Genomic DNA, 21,807 nt, shown 5'->3' with positions numbered 1-21,807 from the left:
TTACATTCCAACTTCCGGTTCCTCTCATTGTACTATTTTACATTTTGTTCATCTGTCTACAGTTCATTATTATTTTTTAACTTTCCCGTTTCATATCCAGAATATTCTTTTATATACTGTCTCTGTCTTTCAAGATTCATTCTAAGTCTGCCAGGAGTTTACCGTTATCACAATAGTTTTTAAGATAATCTTTAAACATTATCCAATCTTTCATTAACTTTCTGTACTGAATCTCCTCTTAAATCTCCCTGTCATCCTTGCGAGTTGTAAATATTCTATCGTTTTTGCTTGCCAGTCAGTTTCTGCGGGGATGTTGTCACTTTTCCAGTTCTTTGCTATGAAAATCCTAGCCGCTGTGGTCGCGTACATAAAAAGTGGTCTAAGATTTTTCTTCATTTCCATGGACGTAATTCCTAATAGGAAGGCCTTGGCAGTTTTTTTTGTGAATGAGAGTTTGAATATATTTTTATGTTCATTGTATATGGTGTCCCAAAGTTGTCTTATTATCTTACAATCTCACCACATGTGCATAAAAGTACCTACCCCATTTTTACACTTCCAGCTGACCTCTGAACTATTCTTATACATTTTGGCCAATCAGCAATGTTTGCTTGTTTGAAAAGTGATAACCCCCAGGGGCTGAAATTCTCCACTTCGCGTTCTCCCATCTCCCCACTTTCTACGACTTCAGAGGGAAATGTCCCTTTTTCTCATGAAGTCTTTGTCTCGCTCCTTCCCCAGTTTTCCAAAGACATCCTGGTGAACATTTATTCTGCGTACATCGATAACTTCCTCAACGCCAAAGATGCTGTGAGGATCGCCAAGGAAGCCAGGCCAGCGTTTATGAAGTTCCTGGAGGTAGGACAGAAATCTTTTTTTATATATATATAACATTTTATTGGGTTTCCAAAAAATAACAAAATGGAAAAAAAACGGGGGGGGGGGTCCACAGCCAAATTAAAGCATAATATTTTGTCAACTTCCCTCCACTCCCCCTCTTGGTTCCATTATAATATACTTGTTCATGCACGTCCATAAAATCTTATACTGTCATACCTCGTGTTGCGTTTGCTTCATGATACGTTTTTTCAGGTTGCGTCCCACGGTGGCCCAGAAGTAATGGAAAGGATTACTTCCGGGTTTCGCCACTCGCGCATGCGCAGACACGCAAAATGACATCACGCGCATGCGCAGATGCTGCGAATCGTGACCCGCGGGTTGCGTTCTGCTCATGTTGCGAATGGGACTCCGAAACAGATCCCGTTCGCAACCAGAGGTACCACTGTTTGCTTAATCCAATTTTAAAACCTTCTTCATCCTATTACAAGTGACTTTTAAAAGTTATGCTAATGTAAAAATCTATACACAAAGCTTTCAAAAATATGCCTTAAACAGTTGCCCTAAAGTTGATGAATAAATGAGCAAATTAAGTTAATTTGGATATGCAGAAAATATTTAAAAATAAATTCAAGGAACCGCAGAAAGAGGGGGGGGGAGGAAGTCAGGTTTTGAAATGTTAAAATGACTGTAAAATTATTGAAATGTATAAACCTGAAAAGTATTTTTTTTTAAAGCAAAACCTGATCTTCATGTTCTTTCAGCAAAGCATGAGGGAAAACAAAGAAAAGCAGGCCCTTTCAGACCTCATGATTAAGCCAGTTCAGCGGATTCCACGCTATGAGCTTCTGGTCAAGGTGAGTCCAAGAGGCCTGGTTATTAATTGCTGTTCATAAATTGTTGTTACTAATTGTTGAACTGCTCCGAGACCTGAGGGCATAGGGTGGCATATAAATTCAAATAAATGCCATCTCCAACTCCTCAAAAGATTCCATCAATGGTGTCTCCAAAAATTTTACACATCACTTGGGAAGACAGGTGAACTAATGTCACTGTATTGGAAGAAGCAAAGATCACCAGTGCTGAAGCGATGATTCTTCAACATCAACTTTGTTGGACTGGTCATGTTGTTCGGATGCAACTAATCTATTCTGAACTTAAAAATGGAAAGTGTAATGCTGGTGGTCAACCAAAGAGGTTTAAAGACTCTTCCAAGGCAAATCTAAAAAAATGTAGTATAAACACCGACAACTGGGAAACACTGGCCTATGAGCGCTCCAGTTGGAGAACAGTCTTTACCAAAGGTGTCATGGGCTTTGAAGACACTCAAACTCAGGACAAAAGGGAGAAATGTGCTAAGAGGAAGGCACGCTTGGCAAATCCACACCGTGATCAAGTCCTGCCCGGGAACCAATGTCCCCACTGTGGAAGGACGTGTGGTTCAGAATTGGCCTCCACAGTCACTTACGGACTCACTGTTAAAAGCGTGTTCATGGAAGACAATCTTACTCAGCTACGAGTGATTGCCAAAGAAGAAAGAAGAAATTCAAATCATTATTGTTGTTGTTGTTTGTTTGTTTGTTTGTTTGTTATTGTTGTTTAGTCGTATCCGACTCCTCGTGACCCCATGGACCAGAGCACGCCAAGTACTCCTGTCTTCCACTGCCTCCCGCAGTTTGGTCAAACTCATGCTGGTAGCTTCGAGAACACTGTCCCACCATCTCGTCCTCTGTCGTCCCCTTCTCCTTGTGCCCTCTATCTTTTCCAACATCAGGGTCTTTTCCAGGGAGTCTTCTCTTCTCATGAGGTGGCCAAAGTATTAGAGCCTCAACTTCACGATCTGTCCTTCCAGTGACCACTCAGGGCTGATTTCCTTCAGAATGGAGAGGTTTGATCTTCTTGCAGTCCATGGGACTCTCAAGAGTCTCCTCCAGCACCAGAATTCAAAAGCATCAATTCTTCGGCGATCAGCCTTCTTTAGGGTCCAGCTCTCACTTCCATACATCACTACTGGGAAAACCATAGCTTTAACTATACAGACCTTTGTTGGCAAGGTGATGTCTCTGCTTTATTATTATTATTATTATTATTAATAATAATAATAATAATAATAATAAAAACTGATGGCAGTATTCAGCTTCTGATATAGAGGAACAGAGAACAGTGCAATAGATATTTCGCAACTGGAAGAGCTAAAAACTTGACATTTGTTTTGTTTTCTTGCTGGAAGCTGTGCTTCTCAGGGTGCAAAACGTTTCCGCCCAGTCAAGAGACTTGCAGAACAATCTGAGTTGCCGCTACATTGAGTCACCATCCTTGTTATTTTAGAAATCTGCTTCTCAACTCCCCTTGAGTTGCTTTAGCGAATGCCCAGCAAATATTTACTGCAAAGAGGAAATAGGATGCTTGCATCTTTCCAGTTTTGTTTTGTTTTTGTTTTTTATTTTTAAAAAAAACGTGATAATTCTCAAGGACCTTTTCGGCAAACCCAGTTGGGATGAATGGAAGAGCTTTGATGTGTTCTTGTAGGGACTCCAGATTTCAGAGGAACTTGGCACCTAGTTACGTACTTCTGTTCGCCCTGAGAAGTTGTCCAATTTAGCCCAGCTGTTCTGCTGCCTGGATCCCGGATGGTGGGCTGAGATGACAGCTTGCTTTTCGGCAAGCTGCATTCCTTGAATACTTCGCATGCCTATGAGTCAGAGCCGCAGGCTTGGATCTGATTCCAGGAAAAGAGACAGTTACTCATTCAGGAGCTCTGAGCCCACCAGAGAGAAGAGAAATTAGATCCTTCGTTGTCCCTGTCCTCACAAACCAAAGTACTGCAGCAAACCCTATTTGGAGGTCAAGGTGGCAGACACAGGTCTCTTCCTTCCCATTTTATCTACACAACAATCCTGTGAGGTAGGTTAGGCTGAGAAACTGTGACTGGTCCATGGTCACCCAAGTGAGTCCCTTACCTGAAGTGAATATTTGATTTTTTTAAAAAAAAATGTATTTTATTTTTCAATTTTCACGTTTACAACAAACAATTTTAAAAAAACAAAACCCCATCCAAAATACATACATAGTTTGAATTCCCTTCCCCCTCCCTTCATGGTTCCTTCAGAAATCACTTTCGCTACTGAATCTCCCCTTGTCATTTCTTATAATTATTTTTTTCTACATTCCCAATAGCTTAATAGTCGTAACTGCTTGGCTTAAATTAGTCCTGCTAATGCAGTTAATTGTTTACCTAATAATAATAATAATAATAATAATTCAAATACTCTGTGTATTTTCCCCATTCTTCTTTTAAAAATTCTTTCATCTTGCTTCCTTATTCTTTCAGCAAGTTTTGCCATTTCTGCATGGTCCTTTAATTTTGCCTGCTATTCCGCCTCGGTAGAGACTGCATCTTCTCCCCATCTCTGCGCTTACGTCGTTCTGGCAGTGCAAAGTCAGGATTCGAACCCTGGTCTCCCGGGGCCTAGTCTGACACTCTGACAACTAACTCCACACTGGGTTTCTCTCTAGTCAGGAGCGCAGCCTACACTTGAGTAGGACCCTGGCAGAGACCCATGCCCGACCGGCAAATTCCCTCCCTCCTGGTCAATTGTTCGGTAGCTTCAAAAGCTTTCTTCTGCCTGAACATCACAGCGACCGATGCCAACTGACACCTGCACACCTAGGGATCCGCAGAGTTTGTGCAACTTGCGTAACAGATCTCAGCAACTCAGCATTTTGGCTAATCTACTTTATTTACATATAAACACACACGGAGCACTGCAACATGGCTCCCTCTCTCTCTAGCATCAGACAGCAAAGAGAAAAAGAACAAAGGACAATAGCCCCACTTCACGGAACACAGTAACACAAACATCCTGTCTTCGTCACTTCCCACTCTGTGGAGTCGAAACATACACCGTCATGTGAAAGACAACAATCCCATGACTGCAATCATGGAGCAGGAATTCTAACAGCCTGCACACCAGCCTAGCTTTCTAAAGCCCGGCTGCAAGATTTCCGAAGCCCAGTGGGAAAGGAAGAGCAACACGGGAAGTGGCCTCGCGCTGTGTCAGACCCTTGGTCCAGCTAGTATTGCCTGCACTGACTGGCAGAAGCTGTCCGAGATCTGAGGCACGCGAGTCCCTTCCCAGCCCTACGTGGCAATGCCATTGAGCATCGAAGCTGGGGTCTTCTTCGTGCAAAGCAGACGCTCTAACCACTGAGCTCCAGCCCCTTCTCTACCGTTCCCAGAAATCCTGAAGGGCTTACATTGTAGACTTTACCCTGCGAGTCCCTGCAAAGTCCATGGAACTTGTTTCTCCTAGCATGGCATTCTTAGAACTGCAACCTTCAGGACTATAAACTTGCTAGGTTATTTTTAACAAAAACCAAAATGACAAAGTGACTGTCCTGGCCGTCGAGACCATACAACACCAGTCCTGAAAGAGCTACATTGGCTCCCAGTACGTTTCTGAGTACAATTCAAAGTGTTGGTGCTGACCTTTAAAGCCCTAAACAGCCTCGGTCCGTTCCACCGAGAAGGCCCTCTGACTGGTTCCCTGTAACTTGGCTTCTCGCAGTGAGGGAACTGCCAGAAGGCCCTGGACCTCAGTGTCCAGGTAGAACGATGGGGGTGGAGAAGCTCCTTCAGGTATATTGGACCGAAAGGTATTGACAAGCTGGAAGGTGTGCAGAGGAGGGCGATCAAGATGACCAAGGGTCTGGAACCCAAGCCTGATGAGGAATGGTTGAAGGAACTGGGGATGTTTAGCCTGGAGAAGAGGAGACTGAGAGGAGATAGGATAGCCATCGTCAAATATCTCAAGGGCTGTCACGTGGAAGAGGGAGCAAGCTTGTTTTCGCCTGCTCTGGAAGGTAGGGCTCGAACCCGCGGCTTCCAGGTTACAAGAAAGGAGATTCAGACTAAACAGCAGGAACAACTTTCTGACAGTAAGAGCTGTTCGGCGGTGGAGCGGTCTCCCTTGGGAAGATGTGAACTCTCCTTCCCTGGAGGTTGTTAAGCAGAGGTTGGATGCTCAGCTGTCCTGGGTGCTTTCGCTGAGATTCCTGCAATGCAGGGGGTTGGACTAGATGACTCTAGAAGTCCCTTCCAGCTCTACGATTCTAGGATTTGGGTGAGCAGGCTCTGGCCTTTCAAACTGTGGGTGGGCTATTGTTTTCGTTTGTTATTATGATACAGTGGTGCCCCGCAAGACGAACGCCTCGCAAGACGGAAAACCCGCTAGACGAAGGGTTTTTCGTTTTGGAGGTGCTTCGCAAAACGAATTTCCTATGGGCTTGCTTCGCAAGACGAAAATGTCTTGCGAGTTCCTGCGGGTTTTTTCCCCTTTCCCCCCCTTTTTCTAAGCGCTAAGCCGCTTATCAGCTGATCCGCTAAGCCGCTTATCAGCTGATCCGCTAAGCCGCTAATAGCGCTAAGCCGCTAAGCCGCTAATGGGCTTGCTTCGCAAGACGAAAAAACCGCAAGACGAAGAGACTCGCAGAACGGATTCTTTTCGTCTTGCGAGGCACCACTGTACATATTAAGGCTGGGATAGCTCCGTCGGTAGAGCACGACACTCTCGTATCTCAGGGCTGTGGGTTCGAAGTCCCACGTTGGGCAAAGACTTCCTGCCTTGCGTGGGGTCAGACTAGATGGACCGCAGGTTTCCCACCCGTGACTTGCCAGCAAATGTCACGACGTCCTGACATTTCCCTCCGAGCCTCCTCTGATTTTACAAACTGCCAGCAAATGTCATGAACCCGTGGAATTCCTGGCATTTGAAAAAGCGAGAGAGACCAATTCCCCAAGCAGGTTTCTAGGAAGCCGTGTTCCGGGGGGGGGGGGGGCGTTCAGTTGGGAAGGAGGATGGCATGAATCACGTTTCCGGCCGGGAATGTTTGTTTAGCAAGAGATGGATCGGCGTATAGTCAGGCTGCATCGGAGAACAGAGGGAAGGCAGAGATCTTTTTGGCGGCTTCTCATGACCATACGTCAGGGGACTTCCTAATATGCCGGCAAGGGGAGACTGTATCTGGAGAGGCTGGGGCACGCTTGGAATAATAATAATAAATGTTATTTATATCCCGCCCTCCCCAGCCGAAGCCGGGCTCAGAGCGGCTAACAACAGTTAAATGATAAAACATTCTAAAATCATTTCATTATAAAATTAATTCCAGTCAGATTAATGGCATCCATTGGGCTAGAGTTCTGTGAGGATTGCCAAAGGAGGGAGTCAGGCTGTGCCTTGGCCAAAGGCCTGGTGGAACAGCTCTGTCTTGCAGGCCCTGCAGTAAGATGTCAAGTCCCACAGGGCCCTAGTCTCTTGTGACAGAGCGTTCCACCATATCGGAGTCACAGCCAAAAAAGCCCTGGCTCTGGTTGAGGCCAGCCTAACCTCCCTGTGGCCTGGGACCTCCAAGATGTTTTTGTTTGAAGACTGTAAGTTCCTCTGTGGGACATACCAGGAGAGGCGGTCCCATAGGTACGAGGGTCCTAGGCCGTATGGGGCTTTAAAGGTTAAAACCAGCACCTTGAACCTGACCTGGTACTCCACTGGGAGCCAGTGCAGCTGGTGTAGCACCGGATGAATGTGATCTCGCAGCGAATACCCCGTAAGGAATCTCGCTGCAGCATTCTACACCCGCTGGAGTTTCTAGGTCAGTCTCAAGGGCAGCCCCACGTAGAGGGAGTTACAGTAATCCAGTCTGGAGGTGACCGTCGCGTGGATCACAGTGGCTAAGTCAGGGCAAGAGAGGAAGGTGCCCCCAGAAGTCTGCCTGTCGGGCCACGTTGCCAACATCACAAATAACATTCTGCCTGCCCAGGTTCTGTCCGATGGGCCTTCGTTCCTCCCTGATTTATATCCCCATCTACCCCGTTGGCACTGAAAAACCACCAATTACTCGTGAGCTCCACTGCTCTGCACTTACCTCCGGCCAGCCAGTTTTATTTACTCTTCCCGTGATGGATAGCCCAAGAGGAAAAAGGCAGGCATCGTTTTTTCCTGGTCTTGCCTTTATTCTTTGCTTTCAAGGAGCAGATCGGACACCATTTCCCCCCAGCTGGCACTGTTGCGCTCCAGGAAGGGCGCGCGGGTTTTTCGGAATCGGATGGAAGGAAAGCGGCTAAGGCCACAGAGAGAGATAGATGCGTCCACCGAAATGCTAAAGACCTTAAGCCCGGCTCAGTGACGGAGAATACGCCTAAGGAACGGAGGACCGGATTTGGGATTCAGTATACTTTCTTGGGCTCCATGATCACTGCAGATGGTGACAGCTTGCTTCTTGGGAGAAAAGCAATGACAAACCTAGACAGCATCTTAAAAAGCAGAGACATCACCTTGCCAACAAAGGTCTGTATAGTTAAAGCTCTGGTTTTCCCAGTAGTGATGTATGGAAGTGAGAGCTGGACCATAAAGAAGGCTGATCGCCGAAGAATTGATGCTTTTGAATTCTGGTGCTGGAGGAGACTCTTGAGAGTCCCATGGACTGCAAGAAGATCAAACCTCTCTATTCTGAAGGAAATCAGCCCTGAGTGCTCACTGGAAGGACAGATCCTGAAGCTGAGGCTCCAGTACTTTGCCCACCTGATGAGAAGAGAAGACTCCCTGGAAAAGACCCTGAGGTTGGGAAAGATGGAGTGCACAAGGAGAAGGGGACGACAGAGGAAAAGATGGTTGGATAGTGTTCTTGAAGCTACCAGCATGAGTTTGACCAAAGTACGGGAGGCAGTAGAAGACAGGAGTGCCTGGCGTGCTCTGGCCCAGGGAGTCACGAAGAGTCGGACACGACTAAACAACTAAACAACAACAACATGCATTTGCAGATCTACCTGCGTCACACTTTCCAGCACGGATGGCCAAAAATCAAAACCCGGGATCCTTTCGCAAGTTGCGCTCCTTCAGATTCTGCAGTGCGGTTCTCCAGCCAAAACACATTTGCATAAAGGTGTTTAGTCCAGGGTCAAATGAGCTTTTAAATGCATATATATCCGTGAAACTAGCCTTCCCAAATTCATTACATTTAGGGAAATCGCTCTGCAAAAATGTGTGTGAGGCTTAACTGCATAGAAAAATGTGAGTAAGTTTGGAGAAATTGGCGGCAAAACGCTGATGAGTTCATAAGGACCTATTTCTTTTAATTGATTTATTACCATCTATGGAAGTCATAAGGACTTGGGGGAGGGAAGGAATCACAAACTAATGAGATAATGTGGAGCAAATTTGTCAATTTGGCCCAGGGAGGTTCTGCAATGTATATATGTATATCCATTTCCTGCTCTAAAAACCTACACTGGCTCCCAGTACGTTTCCGAGCACAATTCAAAATATTGGTGCTGACCTTTAAAGCCCTAAATGGCCTCGGTCCTGTAGGCCTGAAGGAGCGTCTCCACCTCCATTGTTCTGCCCGGACACGGAGGTCCAGCTCCGAGGGCCTTTTGGTTGTTCCCTCCCTGCGAGAAGCCAAGTTACAGGGAACCAGGCAGAGGGCCTTCTCGGTGGTGGCGCCCTCCCTGTGGAACGCCCTCCCATCAGATGTCAAAGAGAAAAATAAATACCAAACTTTTAGAAGACATCTGAAGGCAGCCCTCTTTAGGGAAGCATTTAATGTTTAATAGGTTTTTGTATTTTAGTGTTTTGTTGGAAGCCGCCCAGAGTGGCTGGGGAAACCCAGCCAGATGGGCGGGGTATAAATAATAAATTATTATAATATAATTCCGGCTGCGCTTTCTCCCACCAGGACCTTCTCAAGCACACACCCGAAGCCCACCCTGACCACCCGTTCCTGATGGAAGCTCAGAGGAGCATCAAGCAAGTGGCTGAGAGGATCAACAAAGGCATGAGGAGCGCTGAAGAGGTGGAACGGAACGCCCGGATCGTGCAGGAGATTGAGTCGCATATAGAAGGAATGGAGGATGTAAGATTTGCCAAGATGCTTTCTTGAATGTGTGCTGCTTTTAGGGGGAGAAGTAGGGGGTAGGGATACGTCTATGTACACATAGGGCAGGGGGGCTTCTCTGCTGAGGACCGCATCACCCAAACGTCATGGGTCGGGTTCCAGTAGCGGGCCAGTCTTATTGCACAAAATCAAACACGCACGTGGAAACAGAGGTCTGTGTGTTTAATTCTTAGTAACTCCACTCAGATTTCACCTTTTTTCTCCCTTTTTTAATCATCAAGTTTGTAAGCAAGGCTTTCCCAACACTCTTTACCTATCCTAATTCCTCCCCCCCCCCCCCACAAATGTCCTGGGGGAAAGTGGACACTCGTGAGAGAACAGGGAGGTAGTTTTTGGTGCCATGATCTTGCACGATTTTGTGCCGAGATCTTGCCTTGAAAAAGCGCTTTCCCTACCCAAAAAGGGGTGCGGGGGGGCTGCAATATCGTGCAGTACCCCAAAACACGCATGCGAGCGTGTCCCTGAAAAATGTGCGTCTTTTGGGTACTGTGATCTCGCATGGATCCATAGCTGTCAACTTTTCTCGTTTCTTGCAAGGAATCCTATTCGGAATAAGGGAATTTCCCTTAAAAAAAAGGGAAACGTTGACAAGGGAAACGTTTTATCATGTTTTTAGTATTCTGTTGGGAGCCGCCCAGAGTGGCTGGGGAAACCCAGCCAGATAGGTGGAGTATAAATAATAAAGAATTATTAATATTATCTTGCTTCACCACACTGTCACAATTGAGAAGTTGGTGTTAAGATCCCCCTTGGGTCTTTGGCGACATCCCTAAATCGCTCTGATTCCTTGTGTCTCCCCAGCTTCAGGCCCCGCTGAGGAGATTCTTGCGCCAGGAGATGTTAGTGGAAGTGGTAAGAGAACCCTCCGTGATCTGTCTTATTTTGCAAGTCATAGTCAGCTTTTTTAATGAATGTTGCATATTTTTTCCTTGTTTTGTTTGGGAGAGTCTACGCAAACGGTCTCTGTGAGCTGTTGCAACGCAGGATCAGAACCCCAGCTTGCTCATTCCCTCACCAAAAGTAATTTTTTAAAATATAAAAACCGATGTAATGACTGCTGGAATTGTAAACAACATTGGTCGGCCCTCATGCATGTTCACTTCATCAAATCTGGCCCTCTTTGAAAAAAGCTTGGACACCCCTGATAGATGGTTCTTTCATATGTGGTGGACTTGCAAGAAAGCAAGGGAATTTTGGGAAATGATATATGATGAGATAAAAAAGATGTTTAAAGTGATTATACTAAAAAAAGAAAAAGAAAAACTGAAACTTTTATTATAGGGATTATAGGTACAGAAGTTCCAAAAAGATGGTTAAGTTATTTATGTATGTAACTACAGCAATGAGGATCCTGTTATGCAGAAAAATGCTGAATCAGTTAAATCAGTTAAAATAAGAGAACTTGATGGAAGAATGGAAGGCTTTTTTCGAACTATTTAAAGAAATACTAGGGTAGGATGAGTTTGTGATCAGGATTTGAACTAGGAGCAGCAGAAGGAATTAGGGATTATTGTATTAATGTTATGATATAATAGAGGGAAGATAGGGTGCAGCAAGGGGGAGGAATTTAAAAAATGGAAAATGGGATGGGAAGTTGACGAGACAGAAGAAAAATCTATTACGTAATCTCTGGAAATTTAATAAGATATATCTAAATATAAAAAGTTAAAGGTACCCCTGACCATTAGGTCCAGTCGCAGACGACTCTGGGGTTGTGGAGCTCATCTTGCTTTACTGGTCGAGGGAGCTGGCATTTGTCCGCAGACAGCTTCCGGGTCATGTGGCCAGCATGACTAAGCCGCTTCTGGTGAACCAGAGCAGTGCACGGAAAAGCCGTTTACCTTCCTGCCGGAGTGGTACCTATTTATCTACTTGCAATTTGACGTGCTTTCAAACTGCTAGGTTGGCAGGAGGTGGGACCGAGCAACGGGAGCTCACCCCGTCATGGGGATTCGAACCGCCGACCTTCCGATCGGCAAGCCCTAGGCTCTGTGGTTTAGACCACAGTGCCACTTCCATCCCTATATCTAAATATAAAAACAGAGGTTCTCAGGAAACCGAATTCTTTATCTCGTATCTCAGTCTCCAGCTTGTTCCCTCCACCCTTGTGCTTTTGCAGAATTTAGGCTGTAAATGCAGTACAGTGGTGCCCCGTAAACGAATGCCTCACAAGACAAAAAACCCGCTAGACGAAAGGGTTTTCCGTTTTGGAGGTGCTTCGCAAGACGAATTTCCCTATGGGCTTGCTTCGCAAGACGAAAATGTCTTGCGAGTTTTTCCGAGTTTCCCCCCCTTTTTCTAAGCTGCTTATCCGCTAAGCCGCTAAAAGCCGCTAAGCCGCTAATGGGCTTGCTTCGCAAGACGAAAAAACCGCTAGACGAAGAGACTCGCGGAACAGATTCTTTACGTCTTGCGAGGCACCACTGTACCTATATTTTAGCTGCCTTGGGACTCCCCAAGACTTTTGGGGTTTGCTTTTTAGACAGAAGCAACCTCCCTCCTTTCTTCCCCCCCACCCACCACACCACAGAACATTTCCCCCGGCTCCCGGTGCTGTGAGCGGGAGATAACAATCAAAATTCCCCCAGCCAAGCGTGTGGTACCCTGCGTTGCCATGTCAACCCCGGGAGCAGGGAATCCAAATAAACAGGCCCCCTTCTGCACAAATGGCCTTGCAGATCATGTTGGATGGCAGCGTGGCCGCGAAGAGCCAGTCGTGTCTGCCGCCGCCCCAGCCTCGCAACTCACCCAGCCTCCTGACACCTTATAACTAAATTTGAGGGGGTTATTCAGCCATTATCTGCGTATCCAGTCAGAAAAATGCAAAAAGGAAGGATTGCGTTCCCTCGGCAAGCCGGCCCAAGCTGCCTTTTTATATGGCGAAGCTGCAGTTCGGGGAGAGGGTAGTAAAATCTCTATTAATTAGGGATGAATTAAATCCAAAACGATGGGGAGAGCTGCGGTGTTTTAGTGCGCCATACCTTAGCGAGGCCCACGCAGATTTTGGGTGGAATTAAAAGTGCGCGTACTTTTATTTCTCTGTTCCCTTTGGTGGTTGGGGTTAGGATTATTATGCAAACGAGTAACGAACTGCCGCTGCCTCTCTGACGGCCGGGAATCAAATTAAATATTGTGCAAGGAGGCTGTGTTGGGGTCTCCCCACTGGGTTTGTGGGGTGGCAGTTAGTTCGGGGCAGAAGGGGGAGGCATGTCTTATCTCCCCTGCCCCCATCACCACACAGCTGCTTTCCTGGTAAGAGTTGCCAGGGGCCATTGTTTTGTTGCCACTTCTCTCCATGCTGACCTAATAATAATAATAATTGTTAGGTACTGAAGTTCTCACCCTGGGCCAGCAGGGGGATACTGTAGATAGTTATGCAAATGAAGGATCAAAAGTGACGTTCAGTGATTGGATAGTTTGTATGCAAATGAAGGATCGAAAGTGACGTTCAGTGATTGGATAGTTTTAGAAAGTTGCTACAGTAACGTTGTACTGGAGCTCTATATAAGCAGGCTGACTGAGCCCTTCAGTTCTGTTCTGGCCTCTGAATAAACGAGCTGTTTGAAGAATCACTGTGTCGTCTGATATGTTCACCCACAACTTAATAATAATAATAATAATAATAATAATAATAATAATAGCAGCAGTATACTGCTTTTCAGCCAAAGACCTCAGGGCAGTTTGCAGCGTAAAAAATGCAATATATAAGCTCGAAATACACAATAAAAACAAGAGCAAAAGTGAAACACACCCAGTCACCCCCTTCCCACAAACAACGATTGCTTTGATCCCATAGAATATCCAGGAGCAGCAAAGCGAAGGGGAAGGCTCAAATACGGAATATTCACAAAGAGCACCTTTTCCTGTGACGCAAGTAAAATGGCAGCTTTGCCACGGGAGAAAGTAACTTGGGAGCATAAGGGAAGCAGAGGCGGTACCCTGTTTTTTGTTTCATTTTCATAAAGTTTACACGCCGCTTGATTGCAAAAGAAAGAAAAAACCCTCCTCAAAGCGGTTTACAATGAAATTTAGGGATGCGGGTGGCACTGTGGTCTAAACCACTGAGCCTCTTGGGCTTGCCGATCAGAAGGTTGGTGGTTCGAAGTTATTCTCTAGGCACCACGTAGATACTTTTTGAACCTTCCCCCTGTACGCTGATTCATCTCCACCTGTCATTAGACCCATTATGGTAGTATCATCTGCAAACTTAATAAATGCAGGGTTCTTTTGCCCCATGTGGGACTCGAACGCGCGACCCTGAGATTATAAGAGTCTCTTGCCCTGACCTCTCCTGTGTCTCGTTGCAGAAGGCTGTGGGCGGGAAGAAGGACCGCTCACTTTTCCTCTTCACGGACCTGCTCGTCTGCACCACCCTTAAACGCAAGTCCGGGTCCTTGCGGCGAAGCTCCATGAGCCTGTAAGTGACCGACCCCCAAAGCCCACCGGAAGTTGCCGTGTGATTGACAGCTCAAGGGACATGTCTGCGATGGACTGGGTGGGGCAGAACCAGCTGGGGAACCCCCAAGGGAAGAAGGCTCAGAGTCCGGGGATTGGTGGTGGGACAGTGATGAGTGGCCAGAGGGAGAAGACCAGGAAGGGGAAGCGTTGGAAGATGGAGAGAGAACAGGGCTTAGTGAGCGGGGAGAGTCTGTGGCAGAGAGGCGGCCAGAATTAGAAGCAGAAGAGGAGGAAAGCCAAGAGGAGTCTGCTGATGAAGAGTCACGGTTGTCTGTGGGAATGTTCACGGAGGCAGGAGAGGATATATTGTTTATTAATATCCTTCCTAACTTGCATTAGCAAGTCCCTTTACTTAGCAGAGTTTACATTCCCCTTTTAACGTACAGTCATACGTGGTGGGATTATCCATTAGTTAATGGATTTTGGAAACAGATTGGTATAGAAATAGAATTGTGGGTAGGAAGGTGGGAATATCTAAATTAATGGTTCTTATTTGTCTGAGTAGCACCGAGTTAAAAACAAAAGAATAATGTAAATGGGTAAAATTGATGGTAACTGCAGGCAAACAGGTTATAGCGAGTAACTGGAAAAATGCAGAAGAGCTAGGGGTGAACCAATGGAGGAAAGAACTGAATAATATTACAATTTTAGAATATCTAACTGTGAAGATACACAAACTGAAAGGGTTTAAGGTCAGTGAGAAAGAGGAGGATTGGTTTGAGAAGATAGGGAATTATTTGGGTAGGTTTGAACAATTTGGGGCAATTAAAATGTTAAAAGTTAAGTAAACCTTGTGGATGGAGGAGTGTTAACATATATAAAATTGTACATTTGGTTGATTCGAACCACGACCTGCTTTTTGCCCCTGGGCAATTGGGCTCCAGGGACCACGCATTCGCTCCATAGGACGCACAGACATTTCCCCTAACTTTTTAGGAAGAAAAAAGTGTGTCTTATGGAGCGAAAAATACGGTAATTGCAAAGGACAGGCATCTTATCAGAGGCCAGACTGTTTCTCGTCTCCCACGGGGACCATTTCTGTCCATAAGGCACGGGCCCAAACCACGCCCTCCTGCCCCACACCTGATGTCAGGGGTGGGTTAGCCAGAGATGTGGCTGGCAATGAATAACCACTGTGGCATAACCAGGGGGGCCTGGTAGCCCCACGGCAGCTGGGATAAATTAATAAATTAGCATGGAGTTCTCCATTGGGAATTCTGTCGCACGGTCGGTGCTGAGTTCGAGTCCTGCTTTCAGCAGGGGTTGGCTGTTCTTCGGAGTTCCCCGTCGGGAACTTCAGGATCCAGCTCAACGGCTGGCAAAGGCCCCACCTCTAGTATAGAATTGCGCACACTTGAAATGCAGCAAAAATTAAAATAATAAATAATAGGGTCCATCTTAGCCATTGCTGTCAACTTACAGATTTGAAAATAAGGGATCAGCAGCCAAAATAAGGGATTTTGCTTAGCTTATGCACGTCGGGGCTGCCGTCGTCCTGGCGCGAGGAGTTCCATCGGCCCTTTCCCGCCCGAGAGAGAGGGAGGGAGGAAGAAAGACTCGCCCACGAGCCTGGCATGAGGCGGTTGCGGCACCGCAGTGGCCGCTGAAGCGCCGCTCTTCTGCGTCCCTCCCCATTCCCTCCTCTTCCGCCTCCTCAGCCGCCTCCGGCTTCCCCTGGCAGTGCGCCGGAAGTCTCGCAAAAGAGGGGCTGCCTGCCCGCCCGCCACCCATCTCCTCACGACGTGCCCCTGGAGGGAGAGATGGAGACGCGGCAGCTCATGTGCGTGCTCTCTCTCGCGGTGGAGGACCCCGAGCTGCTGCTTCCCTCCCGAGCTGGGCGAGCATGAAACCCGGGAAATTTAAGGGATATCATCAATCCGGGACAGCAGCGGGAAACAGCGTTGCGATAAGGGAGTTTCCCGCCAAATAAGGGACGGTTGACAGCTATGATCTCAGCCAAGAGTGCACAACTGGCAGTCAAGTGTGCCTTATATCGGAGGCATCTCAGAAATCTAGGTTTTGCGCAGAAGGTAGAAAATTGGCTAGGCCCTGCCCACAGGCTTAGCATCTTGATCAAGGGAAGAAAGAAGGCTTAAGATCTAAATGGATGGTCTTCACCTCCAAAATAGGCCAACAAGGCCACTTAGTGGTTGTAGTCAGTACTGCTCCCGTTCTTAGTGTTACGTGATTTTTCTTTGCAGTTACACAGCAGCCAGTGTGATTGACACAGCCAGCAAGTACAAATTGCTCTGGAAATTTCCGCTGGAAGACCTGGACATTGTGAAAGGTCTGTTGCCATCGGTGTTGTTCCCTTTAAGAATGCATAAACATCTCTGCGTCCAAAGGATACCCGAGCATTGTTCAGAAACAGGAATCTATAAAACACAATGCAGACAATAAAACAGTATTGAAATGTACGAACCTACAGGGATTTAAAGCTGCAGAAATAAAATTAATACGTTTTGGGGGGAGGCTTAAGAGGAAACCTTGAATGTAGCTCAGCGGCCTTGGCAGCTGATGCAACATTTTGAACAGCGGTACCTTGGTTTTCGAACGGCTCTGTTGACGAATGTTTCGGTTTTTGAACGCCGTAAACCTGGAAGTAAACGCTTCGGTTTTTGAACACTTTTCAGAAGTAGGACATGCCTTGCAGTTCCATACGCAGTTTTCCGTATTGAGTTTTCGGTTTCCGAACGTCTCGGAACTCAAACAGCCAGTGTGGTGTAGTGGTTAAGAGCGGTAGTCTTGTAATCTGGGGAACCGGGTTCGAGTCTCCGCTCCTCCACATGCAACTGCTGGGTGACCTTGGGCCAGTCACACTTCTTTGAAGTCTCTCAGCCCCACTCACCTCACAGAGTGTTTGTTGTGGGGGAGGAAGGGAAAGGAGAATGTTAGCCGCTTTGAGACTCCTTAAAGGGAGTGAAAGGCGGGGTATCAAATCCAAACTCCTCCTCCTCCTCCTCCTCCTCCTCTTCCGGAACGGATTACGTTCGAAAACTGAGGGACAAAGTGCAGTTTTGCACGAGCCACATCTTCTGCACTGAGTTGTTGTCGTGCCGTGTGGCTCGTGGTCGTCAATCAGGAACGGCAACCACAACCTTTAGAAACACACAGTTTGCGTGCCACCACCTCATGTCCACTTTAAATTAGGGTTCGTCAATTTAAAGTGAAGAGTTTCACTAGCATAACTGATGCAACGAATACAGAAAGGCAAGGAGTATCGCCGCTGGTCTTTCAGGTGGCCTAACCGCTTGCCTCTTAAACACCGCATTTTTAAAACTCCAAATGGTACTATATAAAGTCGGTGTTTCGTGTTATGTCAAAACAAGCCGTAGATACTGAGAAATGCAGCTGGCTTAGATCTCCAGCCTCCTTGTCTGAGACAAACGCGGTGTGATGTGTGATTTCTGTCTGACTCCAGGGGCTTCTCAATCGCCCAATCGCGAGAGCATCCAGAAAGCCATCTCCCGCCTGGATGAAGACCTCAGCACCCTTGGCCAAGTTAGCAAGCTTTCAGAGACCCTCAGCTTCCCCCATCAGGTGAGAACCATCGAGGTTTTGTAAAATTAAAACAGGCCTTTTGTTAAACTTAATAATAATAAAATTTTATTTATATCCCGCCCTCCCCAGCCAAAGCCGGGCTCAGAGTCGCTAACAACAGTAAAAATAGCACAGTTTACATAAAATCACAATCAATTAATTGAAATGCATTCTAAAATCAATTCAAAATCAAGTAAGAAAAGGTCGAAATTTAAGGCAATAATATGTTTAAATTTAAGGTATGAGTAAATGATAAAAATTATCTTAAATTTAGAAGTATAATATTTGGAAAGTACAAAATAAGGTATGAAACAAGGTAATAATTTGCTGATATTTTTAATATAAATAATGCAGGGTAAAAGAGATGTGAGGAAGTCCAAAGAAGCTTTGAAAATATGTTATGATACATGTCATATTGTTTATTATTTTTGCATTTTGTATCTAAAAAATATCAATAAATATTTATTAAAAAAAATAAAATAAAATCAATTCAAAATCAAATTAATGGCAACCATTGGGCTAGAGTTCTGTGAGGTTTACCGAAGGAGGGGGTCAGACTGTGCCTTAGCCAAAGGCCTTGTGGAATAGCTCTGTCTTGCAGGCCCTGTGGAAAGATGTCAAGTCCCGCAGGGCCCTAGTCTCTTGTGACAGAGCGTTCCACCAGATCGGGGCCACGGCCGAAAAAGCCCTGGCTCTGGTTGAGGCCAGCCTAGCCTCCCTGTGGCCCGGGATCTCCAAGATGTTTTTATTTGAAGACCGTAAGGTCCTCCGTGGGACATACCAGGAGAGGGTGCTAGGCCAAAATATCAATGACTTCTTCTCTTTCCATGGTTCATTTTTCATATCACAAATCCCTGCATATTTTACATAAACTATACCATTCAGTATTCCATTGTTGTTGTTGTTGTTTAGTCGTTTAGTCTTCATGACCCCATGGACCAGAGCACGCCAGGCACTCCTGTCTTCCACTGCCTCCGGCAGTTTTCCAGTATTCCATTATTACATCCATCAAAACTTATTTACACTGTTGAATTTATCTTAATGCTGCCCACGTTTTCAGGTGTACATGATTCCCCCCCCCCCCATATAGCCATTAAACGTTTTTCTAATCTTCTCTAAATGTATGTTCTTCTTCTCTTATTCTATATGTTAAGTCTGCAAGCTGCGCATATTCTGTCAACTTAAGTGGCCATTCCTCTTTGGTTGGGACCTCGCTCGTTTTCCATTTTGGGGCTATCGAAACATGGGCCGCAGTAGTGGCATACAGAAATAATGGTTGATTATGTATGCCATTTAAAGATTAAAATATACCAACTCTAAAAGTCGCAAACCAAAAAGGCAGCAGCATTTAAACCTCCACAAATGCTTTCCAGAAAGAAAGAATAACTTAGCAACCTTCTAAAATCAGGAAGATTTTAGTCAGCTCACCCTGTGGAGAGAATCCCACATCTGTGGTGCCTCCACCGAAAAGGCCCTGTCCTTGATGCCTTCCAGTTGGGTCCCCTCTAAATGTGGAGCTTGGAAATCAAAGCTCTGATACCAGGCTTGTGGGCTGTTGCGACTGCATAAGATAGACTAGAAACTTGCAGCCGCAGAATTTTATTCCACAAAGTCCATGGTGTTCTCCCAGCTAATGCCGGCATTTGTGTTCACTCACTCTCAGAGCCTGGACGACGTCATCAAGGACCTGATGGCCGCCATCCACCGTGAGTTGGCAGAGAAGCAGTCGCTTTCCTTCACCCAGTCTTTCCCGCCCAACAAAATGGAACTCACGGCAACCAAGGCGGACGGCACGGAGTCCTACATCTTTGAGTTCCCCAACCCAGATGCGCGACATAGCTTTGAGCAAGCCTTCGAGGACACCAAGAAGAAACTAGGTCCTTGTCTTGAGTGTTTTTGGGTTTTGTTTTGGATACTGTAGGTTTTTTTTAAAACTGATTTAATGTTTTGGGGTAGGGAGCGCTTTGTAAACCGCCCAGATGATAATAATAAAGTGCCATGGTCAGATCACTTCCTGGTGCAACTGGACTTCTCCGCAACCCTTCCCCTCCGCAGGGAGGTGGGACCGATTCGGATGGTCCGCCCCCGCCACTTAATGGATCCAATTGGCTTCCAGAGAGTGGTAGGGGATGCTTTATCCCAAGTTGATGGCCTTTCAGCTGATTCCCTGGTGGCACGCTGGAATGCGGAGTTAACCAGGGCTATTGACTGTCTGGCTCCGAAGCGCCCTCTCCGATTGCATGGAGCCCGGACAGCCCCGTGGTTCTCCCCGGAGCTGAGGGTGATGAAACAATCGTTGAGACGGCTAGAGCGCCGGTGGCGGAAAACTCATTCTGAATCAGACCGGACACGGGTTAGAGCTCAACGTCGAGCCTACCAAGTGGCAATGGCGACGGCGAAGAGGGCCTTCTTCGCCGCCTCCATTGCATCTGCAGAAAACAGCAGCAGGAGACTTTTTCAGGTGGTTCGCAGTTTATCGGAACCACCTGTACCACCGGGGCCTGGTAGGGACCCCAAGATCTCCTGCAATGCTTTTGCAAAGTTTTTTGCAGATAAAATCGCTCAGATTCAGAAGGAAGTAGACTCCACAGTGGGAGCAGGGCCAGGGCGGGAGAGTGCTAGAGTTCTGTCTGGTCCTGTTATATGGGATCAATTCCAATCTGTTACCTCCGAGGATGTGGACAGGCTGCTTGGACGAGTGAAACCGACCACCTGTCTTCTTGATCCTTGCCCATCCTGGCTGATAAAAGCGAGCCGGGAAGGGCTGGGCGATGGGCTTTGCGGGGTGGTGAATGCTTCCCTCTGTGAGGGAGCCTTCCCAGACCCGCTGAAAGAGGCGGTCATTAAACCGCTTCTTAAAAAAACATCTTTAGACCCGGCCAATTTGGCCAACTATCGCCCAGTCTCAAATCTTCCATTCTTGGGCAAGGTGATTGAGCGGGTGGTTGCTGAACAACTCCAAGCACGCCTGGAGGAAACGGACCATTTGGATCCCTTCCAATCGGGATTCAGGCCTCACCATGGGACTGAAACTGCCTTGGTCGCGCTGGTTGATGATCTCCGGCGGGCTAGGGACAAAGGTGAGAGCTGTTTCCTAGTTCTGCTGGATCTCTCAGCGGCCTTTGACACCATCGACCATAACATCCTTCTGGACCGCCTAGAGGGGCTGGGAGCTGGGGGCACTGTTATACAGTGGTTCCGCTCCTTCCTCCTGGGCCGTGTTCAGAAAGTGGTGGTGGGGGATGAGTGTTCAGACCCTTGGGCCCTCACTTGTGGGGTACCTCAGGGTTCCGTCCTCTCCCCCATGCTTTTTAACATCTATATGAAGCCGCTGGGAGAGATCATCAGGGGGTTTGGACTGGGTGTTCATCAGTATGCAGATGACACCCAGCTCTACCTCTCCTTTAAATCAGAACCAGTGAAGGCGGTGAAGGTCCTGTGTGAGTGCCTGGAGGCGGTTGGAGGTTGGATGGCGGCTAACAGATTGAGGTTGAATCCTGACAAGACAGAAGTACTGTTTTTGGGGGACAGGAGGCGGGCAGGTGTGGAGGATTCCCTGGTCCTGAATGGGGTAACTGTGCCCCTGAAGGACCAGGTGCGCAGCCTGGGAGTCATTTTGGACTCACAGCTGTCCATGGAGGCGCAGGTTAACTCTGTGTCCAGGGCAGCTGTCTACCAGCTCCACCTGGTACGCAGGCTAAGACCCTACCTTCCCGCGGACTGTCTCGCCAGAGTGGTGCATGCTCTGGTTATCTCACGCTTGGACTACTGCAACGCGCTCTACGTGGGGCTACCTTTGAAGGTGACCCGGAAACTGCAATTAATCCAGAATGCGGCAGCTAGACTGGTGACTGGGAGTGGCCACCGGGACCACATAACACCGGTTCTGAGAGATCTGCACTGGCTCCCAGTACGTTTCCGAGCACGATTCAAAGTGTTGGTGCTGACCTTTAAAGCCCTAAACGGCCTCGGTCCTGTATACCTGAAGGAGCATCTCCACCCCCATCGTTCAGCCCGGACACT

General features: G+C 47.0%; 1 protein-coding gene across 1 annotated transcript in view; it reads left to right on the top strand.

The window, feature by feature from the left end:
- The window catches only part of ARHGEF17 (Rho guanine nucleotide exchange factor 17), a 202,421-nt gene that overhangs the window by 145,540 nt on the left and 35,074 nt on the right, over window positions 1-21,807 (top strand). Inside the window, exons 4-11 of the mRNA XM_079973253.1 lie at window positions 742-858; window positions 1,602-1,694; window positions 9,568-9,744; window positions 10,588-10,638; window positions 14,094-14,203; window positions 16,446-16,531; window positions 17,666-17,784; window positions 19,448-19,661. Coding sequence (XP_079829379.1) covers window positions 742-858; window positions 1,602-1,694; window positions 9,568-9,744; window positions 10,588-10,638; window positions 14,094-14,203; window positions 16,446-16,531; window positions 17,666-17,784; window positions 19,448-19,661 — 967 coding nt within the window. The remainder of the gene's footprint in view (window positions 1-741; window positions 859-1,601; window positions 1,695-9,567; window positions 9,745-10,587; window positions 10,639-14,093; window positions 14,204-16,445; window positions 16,532-17,665; window positions 17,785-19,447; window positions 19,662-21,807) is intronic.

The sequence above is a fragment of the Podarcis cretensis genome, assembly GCF_951804945.1.
Source record: "Podarcis cretensis genome assembly, chromosome: 4".
NCBI classification, from domain to species: Eukaryota; Metazoa; Chordata; class Lepidosauria; order Squamata; family Lacertidae; genus Podarcis; species Podarcis cretensis.
This window is presented reverse-complemented; position numbering and strand designations above follow the sequence as displayed.